This window comes from Anarrhichthys ocellatus, unplaced genomic scaffold, assembly GCF_004355925.1.
Source record: "Anarrhichthys ocellatus isolate YVR2014 unplaced genomic scaffold, GSC_Weel_1.0 scaffold559, whole genome shotgun sequence".
NCBI classification, from domain to species: domain Eukaryota; kingdom Metazoa; phylum Chordata; class Actinopteri; order Perciformes; family Anarhichadidae; genus Anarrhichthys; species Anarrhichthys ocellatus.
Genome location: NW_022280533.1, coordinates 1 through 10,246, shown reverse-complemented (window position 1 = coordinate 10,246; position 10,246 = coordinate 1). Strand labels below are relative to the sequence as shown.

Genomic DNA, 10,246 nt, shown 5'->3' with positions numbered 1-10,246 from the left:
TCAATATAACGCAACAAGGTTACAAAACAACCGTAACAACTTAACGTAACAATATAACGTAACACGGTTACGTAACAACTTAACGTAACAATATAACGGAACAATATTACGTAAAACCCATAGCAACGTAACCTATAAACCGTAACTTATAACGTAAATAAACTACAACGCCCCTTGCCGACTTTATTATGTAACTTTATTGAACACGTGTTAGGAAACGTGAACTATTGGTCTCACCTTGTGTTACTTTGACCCATCCATCCCTCCTCCTTCCCTTCATTCACTCCCTCGCTTGTTATACACGTTATTATATCTGGTAACTTTCAATAAAGGCTAGTTGTGCTGCTTCACTTGTTCAGACCGAATGCAAAACGTCGACATATCCTTGGTTTACAGAAACTGGTGGTTTAGACATTAAAAAAATGTAATCTGGAATCGATTAGAGCTTTAGAACAAATTGACTTCCTGTGAGGAGTTTAAATGTTAAAGAAAAGAACAGGTTTTATCTCTGCCTGCTGCCAGCTGGAACCTCAAACCCTCGACAGGTTGCACATAAAGCCGAGTGTTTCTCTCAGACAGTATATTCATTCAGCTTTAAGGTGCTTTTGGTTCTTTTCAGAGTGAACAAATGTCGAGTTCAGCTTCAGGTGTTAAAATAACGTCTTTTAGAGGCGGGATGACAGCGGACACTGAAGGGTTAACTGGCCTCAGGTCAGTGTTCAGCTACAGTTACAGTCTGTTATTTGTCTTCAGCTGAGTCAACAACAGAGAGAGCTGCAGGACACTCCCTGAGAGCGCTCGCGCACATACACACACACACACACTGATTAAATAAAGGTTAACTCATATTTCCTCTCTCTCATCATCACAAGCAGCTTCTACAATAAAGAGGTGAAATATAATCGTGCTCTCACGAAAGAAACGGAACACGTTGAGTTCTCTAATGTTAGACGTATCCATACAATACAAGCAGACTTTCACAATAAAAGCTCCATTCGGAAGATATAAATACTCTCCACCTGATTGGTCCGTGATTACATGACGTTAATGACATCATCGATATGTAATCAAGGTACTACCTGGACACTGTGGGACGTCACAGGCGGCCATGTCGTCCTCCTGTCTCACCACCTCTCCGCAAGACAGACAGCTGACTGACGGCCGACACAGCAGGTGAGACAGGTGAACCCCTCCAGGTAGCCTGAGACACACAGACAGATTTCATTCAGAACCAACTTTGTGCCACAAAAACAAGTAGGTCGGTCTCCTTCAAACTACTGTATTCATTCAAGTTTATCACTGTAACTACATTTTACAAATGACATGTGAACACATCATGATAACGTTATAATGTACCTTCAGCCAGTACTCATGTTCACTGAGCAGAGCCTGAAGGCATCATCATGTAACTGAAGTGAACCTCTGTTGGTTAGCCGTTAGCGGTGCTGCTAACGTTACTAGCTCTCCTCTGATTGGTTGTTTACAATGAAATCAGAGACTAGAAACACATGTTCTACTGAGTCAGTAACACTTTATTTACACTCTGATGGTGAACATTAAACTTTATTTACACTCTGATGGTTAACGTTAAAACTTTATTTACACTCTGATGGTTAACGTTAAAACTTTTTTTAAACTGATGGTTAACGTTAAACTTTATTTACACTGTGATGGTTAACGTTACACTTTATTTACACTCTGATGGTTAACGTTAAAACTTTATTTACACTCTGACGGTTAACGTTAAACTTTATCTACACTGTGATGGTTAACAGTAAAACTTTATTTACACTCTGATGGTTAACGGTAAACTGTGAGGGGGGTCAGTACAGATCCAAAAATAACCGTCACACCACTAATCGAAATAGCTTCACAATCATTTTCTGTCAATTAACTAATTTATTAACAGTCTTTTGGTTTCAGCTGTATTTGTATAAATTGTTTAATTTAAAACTAAACATCAGATTTGGTAAAATCTTCATATGATTTGTGTGAAAATATTAATCTGTAAACAAACCAAAGCTGTCAGATTAGTGAAGTAGAGGTAGAAATACTCAAGTTAAGTACAAGTACCTCATATTGTACTTTAAGTGCATTACTTTAGTGAATGTTCTTGTCACATTTCGTTACTGGTTCATTGATTCTAAACACTAAAGTCTGGTTTATACCGCAGCAGGAGAGCCTGAAGGCGACTCCCTCGTCTTCCTCCTCCTCCTCCTCCTCCTCCGTCAGCTCGGCTCTTGGCTGCAGACCTCCTCAGGGCTCTCCCCACCTCCCTCCTCTGATCCAGGATCTGCTGCCGGAGGAACTGGATCCTCTCCTATGAGAACAAGAACAGCAATACACTGAAGCGTGTGGATGAAGTACACTGAAGCGTGTGGATGAAGTACACTGAAGCGTGTGGATGAAGTACACTGAAGCGTGTAATAATAATAATAATAATACATTTTATTTATATAGCGCTTTTCAGAGTACTCAAAGACACTTTACATTAAAATCATCATATATAAAAGCAACACACTAAAAACAAAAATACACAATATCGGTCACACACTAAAAGCAGTTTTGAACAGGTGGGTTTTGATCTGAGATTTGAATGTGGAGAGGTCAGTGCAGTCTCGGATGTGTTTGGGGAGAGAGTTCCAGAGGGAGGGGGCAGATATGGAGAAGGCTCTGTCACCCCATGTCTGGTGCTTGGTCCTGAGTGGAAGAGACAGGAGGCATCAGAGGAGCGGAGCCGACGGGATGGAGTGTGGTGGTGAAGCAGGTCGGTGAGGTAGGAGGGGGCCTGATTGTGGAGGGCTTTGTGAGTGAGGAGAAGGACTTTAATATTGGATCCGTTGTGGGACGGGGAGCCAGTGGAGGTTCTGGAGAACAGGGGTGATGTGGTCACGGGAGCGGGTGTGGGTGAGCAGGCGAGCAGCAGAGTTCTGGATGTACTGGAGTTTATGTAGGATTTTGGATGATGTGCCGTGGAGAATGCTGTTGCAGTAGTCAATTCTGGAGGTGATGAAGGCGTGGATCAGAGTTTCAGCAGCAGATGAGGAGAGTGATGGGTGGAGACGGGCTGTTTTTTAAGTGGAAAAAGGCAGTTCTGGTGATTTGTTTGACGTGGTGTTCAAAGGAGAGGTTGCTGTCAAACATGACTCCGAGGTTGCGGATGTGTGGGGAGGGAGACAGAGTGGAGTTGTCGATGGTGAGGCAGAAGTTGTGACTGGTTTTGGTGAGGGATTTGGGACCGATGATGATCATGTCAGATTTATCACAGTTCAGTTTGAGGAAGTTGGTTTGCATCCATGATTTAATGTCAGTGAGGCAGTTGGTGAGAGTGGAGTGAGTAGCAGTGGTAACGGCCTTTGTGGAGATGTAGAGCTGGACATCATCGGCGTAGCAGTGAAAGTGAAGACCATGTTGACAGATGATGTTACCAAGAGGGAGCAAGTAGAGGATGAACAGAAGAGGACCAAGCACCGAACCCTGGGGGACACCTTGAGACAGAGGAACAGTGGAGGAGTTGCAGTTGTTGATACTGATGAACGTAGATGAAGTAAACTGAAGCGTGTGGATGAAGTACACTGAAGCGTGTAGATGAAGTACACTGAAGCGTGTAGATGAAGTACACTGAAGCGTGTGGATGAAGTACACTGAAGCCTGTTTTTATCGTGAGTCTGGGTCTCTGACTCTGCAGGTCTCAAGTGGACCTGCTCAGACCTGCATCCTCTCATTCTGCAGATTCCTCACATGCCTCTCTGCTCTGTGACCTTCCACCCAAAGCTGCTCCTCTTCTTCCTCTCTGATATCAGTCTGTCTGTCTAAAAAATAATAACATTGGAGGGGGCGGGGCTTACAGTAGGCTCCTCCTCCGGCTACATGTCACCTGATCCTCAGTGTCATGAGGTCAGAGCTACATCATGACACGTCCCCGACGTTCATTCAGGTAAATATGAATAGGTTTGTGCAAGATGACAAAATAAAAGCTGAGCACAAAGTACTACTGTAGTATTTTTACAGTATTGTGTAAAGGATCTAAATACTTCATAAAACCAAGTGATGTCAAAGACAAATGTTTTTATGATCAACTAAGTTTATGATTTTATATCCGTGTGTGTGTGTGTGTGTACCAGCTCTCTCTCTGGGTAATAAGCAGCACAGACGAGTCGTCTGCAGCGCTGCATGAATCCTCCGGTCAGAGAGACCAGCAGAGCCAGACCCAGCAGGAACCCTGCAACACAAACCAGAACCAGTAACAACCAGTATGAACCAGTGAGAACCAGTGAGAACCAGTGAGAACCAGTGGAGACAACACCTGCAGCTGGGGTTTGATGACCTGTGATTGTCCTGAACATATTTTAAGTTGTTCTGATTCAGTCTGTAGGAGTTCGTTAAAGTTCAGCTTTTTTTTTTTTTTTTTTACATAGTTTTCAGGGAAGTTCCCCGATTGGTCAGTTCCCTCTCAGGGAGTTGCGTTCGCGTCCCGATGATGTCACATCCTGTTTGATCTCACCCAGGGTGAAGCAGGTGATGTAATCCGGCTCTGACGGCTCCAGCAGACACTTCCTGCTGATCACGGTGACGTTTTCTCGCTGCAGGATGTCAAACGAAGCCACGACGTCTCTGAAGATGTCTGAGGCGTAACCGGATCCGTTCACCTGCACCGCCACCGTGACCGGGGCTGATGGGACACGGGTGTTACCGTGGTTTACCGCCGCTCTGACTGACATTTACAGCCTTATATTTAATATATTGGGGGGGGGTCGTCGTCTCACCTCTGGCCACAACGTCCCCCTTCACCTGGTGGTGCACCTGATCCAGCATCCAGAACACCAGGAAGTCCAGCGCCACCAGCATGCCGCCCATCACCAGGTGTCTGAGGACCGAGACCACGCCCACCATCACCGCCCGCCGCTCCCGGGACATCAGGTAACACGACACTGCAGGTAACGTGATGACATCATTCATTATCAGCTAAAACAAACCATCAGAGAGATGACACACACACACACACACACACGTGTACTGACGTGGAGTGATGTAGGTCTTGGCCTCCCTGCCCGTGATTGGCAGGACTGAGGCCCCGCCCCCTGAGGTCACCTGTTGGTTGAGCTCTAAGAACTGAGCGCTGATGAAGACGTTATCAAAGTCGAGCTCACGAAGATACCTGCGTCTGTACCTCATCGCCCTGCACACACACATAAACCCACACACACACTTGTATCATGCTAATGTTTGCATGCTAGGGGCTAAGGGGTGAACTGAAGCATGCAGTAGAGGTAAACTGAAGCGTGTAGATGAAGTTAACTGAAGCGTGTAGATGAAGTAAATTGAAGCGTGTAGATGAAGTAAACTGAAGCGTGTAGATGAAGTAAATTGAAGCGTGTAGATGAAGTAAACTGAAGCGTGTAGATGAAGTAAACTGAAGCGTGTAGATGAAGTAAACTGAAGCGTGTAGATGAAGTAAATTGAAGCGTGTAGATGAAGTAAACTGAAGCGTGTAGACGAAGTAAATTGAAGCGTGTAGATGAAGTAAACTGAAGCGTGTAGATGAAGTAAATTGAAGCGTGTAGATGAAGTAAACTGAAGCGTGTAGATGAAGTAAACTGAAGCGTGTAGAAGTAAACTGAAGCGTGTAGATGAAGTACACTGAAGCGTGTAGATGAAGTAAACTGAAGCGTGTGGATGAAGTAAACTGAAGCGTGTGGATGAAGTAAACTGAAGCGTGTAGATGAAGTAAACTGAAGCGTGTAGATGAAGTAAACTGAAGCGTGTGGATGAAGTACACTGAAGCGTGTGGATGAAATAAACTGAAGCGTGTAGATGAAGTAAACTTAAGCGGGAGTCCTGACTTCAGGAAGGAGTAGGCGAGCAGGACGAGGCCGCCGTACGCCAGCGGTTCGCTCAGCTTCTGAAACACCTGCAGCTCTGATGAAACTTCCTCCATGATGTCTTGAGCTACCTGCTGCAGAGAGCGGCTGCTGTTGGTGTCCAGGTCAAAGCTCACCGAGGCCGAGATGTTGAAGTCAAACTCCCGCTTCATTCGCTCAAACGCTGCAACTGTGGCTGAAGGAGGACAGCAGCAGGATTAAGGTTGTCAACAGAGGTTAAAAACGTCAGAAATAATGAACTTACGAGCTGCCAGACGTTTCTTCAGATGGCTGGCGATGTAGGAGGGGATGGTGCAGAAGAGCTCGCCGGCTGAAACGGACACATACTTTTATTAAATTCGTTTGAAAGATGAATATCAGGACTTAAAGTGGAAGTGAACGCACCGCGGGCGAGGCCGCAGAGCGGCAGGAAGCCATCCACGATGTCACACAGGAAGTTGAACTCCCCCAGCAGGTCGGAGCAGTCGGCTCGAGCCTCGGCGAACACCGCCCGGCACTTCCTGTACGGAGAGCCCAGTTTGGCGTTACACACGTCGCCGATGTCCACCAGGAAGTGGAGGACGTTCCTCAGAGTGCGAGCTGCAGGGTCAGAGGTCAGAGGTCATGGCTGCACTACATCACTCTGTTTGATACAAAATATTTACTTTTATTATATGTTGTAAATAAATATAAATTTTTTTTTTTAGAACAAACCAACCTTCTCAAGCACCCCATAACTTTCTCACAGTGAGAAAAAAGTATTTATTGAGGTGATCTACTAATTTGTGTGACAACATTGTTCCCAAATGATATAATGAATTAATCTTGTCAAGTCATTATTCCAGCTGCCGCCTGCTGCAATTAAAGAGGATATGAAGAGATTGTGGATTACATCGTCAGCAGGCTGTAAAATAGTTCATCGCTAAATCTGGTACAGCTCACAAGCTGTGCACTGTCCCTCTCAAATAAATACATAAGTAAATAAATGCTGACTGGTCAAATCTCTGTATTTATACACGTATCTTATAAATTAATAAATTGTGGCCTCAGTTTATTTATTTTTCTCTCTATGTGCACTCCCAGGCTCCATAACTAGGTAACTAACTGTACAATTTCAACTATTTAATTAAATTGATTGAATGACGAGAAGGTAATGTCCTTGATGGATTTATTTCTGCACACTACACAGCTTCACTCACCAACATGGCGGACGCTGTCAGTCAGAGTGTGGATGAAGTCCTGAACTCGTCCTGCTACAGCGTGAACGTTACTGCTGATCTCTCTGATGCTGTTTAACGCAGCTGCAAATACACAACAGCAGCTGGTGATCACAATCATCTACACATATTTAAAAATCATAATCAGTCATAATAATCGTAATAATTAACTATCTATCTATTACAATTAATCTCTACAAATTAATAGTAATTATATTATTGATAATACTACTACTACCACTATCACTAACAATTATTATAGTAATTATTAGTGATTGTTTTTACAGTATTACTAACCAATAACAATAGTATTAGCAGTAGTATTGACAGTTTTAAGTTTAATATTAACAGTAGTATTAACAGTGTTTTTCAGTATTTTGTAGTGATTGTGTAAAGTGGTTGGCTCGTACATAAAAGGGGCGTGGCTGCCCTCTGCATCAGTTCCTGTGTCTGATTGGCTGCCAGCTCGGCGCTACACATCAGACTGGCAGCAGCTCGCTCCGTGTTTTCTAAGGTGTTGTTGAGAGGACCAGTCAGCAGCACCGACACAAACAGGAAGAGGAGGAAGTTCTTGCCCCGAGCTGAAACACACGAGAGGAGGGACTTTGATAGGCTGAACAGGGCCACGCCTCCATTTGAGGCCACACCTCCATCCAAAACCCCAAAGAAGTTATTTACATTACATTACATTACAGTCGTTTAGCAGACGCTTTTATCCAAAGCGACTTACAATAAGTGTATTCAACATCGGGCTTGACCGTGGCCTGGAGATAGGAAGGAGCTGTTCCTTTCACTGCCCTGTAGGCTAGCACCAGAGTCTTAAACTGGATGCGAGCTCTTACAGGGAGCCAGTGTAGAGAACGGAGAAGGGAAGATGTGTGGGAGAACTTGGGGCGATTGAACACCAGATGAGCTGCAGCTTTCTGGACAAGCTCCAGAGGTCTGATGGCCGACGCCGGGGCTCCGGCAAGTAGAGAGTTGCAGTAGTCCAGACGGGAGATGACCAGAGCCTGGATGAACACCTGCACCGTCTCATCAGTGAGGAAGTGAATCCTCCTGATGTTGTAGAGCAGGAATCTGCAGGAGCGTGTAACCGATGCAATGTTTGCTGAGAACAGTTGGTCATCCAGGGTCACACCCAGGTTCCTCGCAGTCCGAGTTGGCGTCACCATGGTATCGTCAATGGTGACGGACAGGTCTCAGTGCGGGCAACCCTTCCCCGGGAGGAACAGTAGATCGGTTTTGTCCAGGTTGAGCTTGAGGTGGTGTGTCACCATCCACCTCGAGATGTCAGCCAAGCACGCAGCGATGTGTGCCTGCACTTGAGTGTCACTGTGGGGAAATGACAAGACCAGCTGGGTGTCATCGGCATAACAATGGTAAGACATAAGAATGGTAAAAGAAGTCATGCGAGCGATTAACAGAACCCAGAGATGTTGTGTAGAGTGAGAAGAGAAGGGGGCCCAGAAGTGAACCTTGTGGCACTCCCGTAGTCAGCATGCGTGGTTCCGACACGGCCCCCCTCCACATCACCTGGTAGGATCGACCTGTCAGGTAGAATGCAAACAGGGAGAGTGCAGAGCGTGAGACGCCCATCCCGTCGAGGGTGGAGAGGAGGATCTGGTGGTTCACCGTGTCAAACGCCGCAGACAGTTCCAGGAGAATCAGGACAGAGGAGAGAGAGTTCACTCTCGCGGCGTGAAGCGACTCTGTCACCGCAAGGAGGGCTGTCTCAGTTGAGTGACCCACTTTAAACCCGGACTGGTGAGGGTCCAAGAGGCTGTTCTGGTGGAGATAGGAAGACAGCTGATTAAAGACAGCACGTTCAAGTGTTTTGGATAGAAAGGGTAGAAGAGAAACCGGTCTGAAGTTCTTGACATCAGAGGGGTCAAGTGATGGTTTCTTCAGAAGGGGGGTGACTCTGATAGTCTTGAAAGCCGTGGGAAAGCATCCTGAAACAAGGGATTTGTTGATGAGGTGGGTGAGGAAAGGAAGGAGTTCAGTCGCAATAGACTGAAGAAGAGGGGAGGGGATCGGGTCAAGAGAGCACGTGGTGGTGCGGTTAGATGTAACAAGGTTGAGGACCTCGTTAGGGGAGAGGGGAGCCAGATAGGGTAAGATGGGGCATGGAGAGGGAGAGCTGTGGGGGAAGAGCTCGAGAGGGTGGAGAAGGAGAGGGGGGCTGAGAGAAGGAGGATCTGATATCATTTACCTTCTTATCAAAGAAGTTGGTGAAATCATCAGGGAGAAGGGAGGAAGCAGGAGGTGGGGGGGGGGGGGGGGGGGGGGGAGGGAAGAGAAAGTTTTGAAGAGTTTTTTTAGGATTGGAAGCAGAGGTGAGGATTTAGAGCGGAAGAAAGCAGCTTCGGCAGTAGATGGAGAGAATATAAACTTGATAATTTTCTGCTGCTAATGTTGATCTACATTTATTATGATTCTGAATAATAATTTTGATTTGCTATCATTTAGTTTTCATACAGATTGTGATGTAACCTAAACGTCTCAAAATAAAACCCACTTTACTTTGATTTATTCTTCTTCAAAGGCGTCACTATCCTCAGCTGTCTGAACTAAGACCCTCTGGCGCCCCCAGTGGAGGTCTAAGTGGCTGGTCCGTTTAAACCTGCTGTGAGATGTCAGCTTTCTGTTTCGAACACCTGGACAGGTGACTGATGAACCGACCTGAGCACAGTGAAGGCAGCAGCAACGAGACGTCGGCCCGGACGCCGGCTGACAGTCCCATACCGAACGCCGCCAGGACGGACACGGTCAGCGTGGTGTAAACGCACGACCACAGAGGCTGTTTCTGCAGGAAGAGAGCTGTGACTCCGTACAGAGACGCCAACAGCAGCCCCGACACGAACGCCACCAGGCTCCACCCCCCCTCCAACAGATGACCTCTGACCTTCCTCCACCTGCTGAGGTCCGAGCGTCCCGCTGACCTGAGGAGGAAAACAAAATCATCATCATCATCATCATCATCATCATCATCATCATCATGGAGGTGAAGTTAGAAACCAGACAGTGGTGGACAATTTGTGTCCCCGTCATAGACTGAATATAGGTTTTCATTTAAATGTTTTATTTCTGTTTATTTGGTTCTTTCATTGTGACGTCCTATGCGTCTCTGGTAGAGACCTGTCAATCACCGTGTAGCCCCGCCCTAAA

The 10,246-nt window shown here is 46.0% G+C and overlaps 1 protein-coding gene across 1 annotated transcript in view; it reads right to left on the bottom strand.

Annotated features, from left to right (window-relative positions):
• The window catches only part of dcst2 (DC-STAMP domain containing 2), a gene marked incomplete at its 5' end in the record, with an annotated part of 11,963 nt that extends 1,943 nt beyond the window's left edge, over positions 1–10,020 (bottom strand). Inside the window, 12 exons of the mRNA XM_031880080.1 lie at positions 1,080–1,210; positions 2,220–2,320; positions 4,122–4,222; positions 4,505–4,672; positions 4,767–4,931; positions 5,022–5,179; positions 5,844–6,057; positions 6,127–6,192; positions 6,267–6,461; positions 7,061–7,162; positions 7,489–7,659; positions 9,761–10,020. Coding sequence (XP_031735940.1) covers positions 1,080–1,210; positions 2,220–2,320; positions 4,122–4,222; positions 4,505–4,672; positions 4,767–4,931; positions 5,022–5,179; positions 5,844–6,057; positions 6,127–6,192; positions 6,267–6,461; positions 7,061–7,162; positions 7,489–7,659; positions 9,761–10,020 — 1,832 coding nt within the window. The remainder of the gene's footprint in view (positions 1–1,079; positions 1,211–2,219; positions 2,321–4,121; positions 4,223–4,504; positions 4,673–4,766; positions 4,932–5,021; positions 5,180–5,843; positions 6,058–6,126; positions 6,193–6,266; positions 6,462–7,060; positions 7,163–7,488; positions 7,660–9,760) is intronic.
• Between the last annotated feature and the right edge of the window lie 226 nt (positions 10,021–10,246).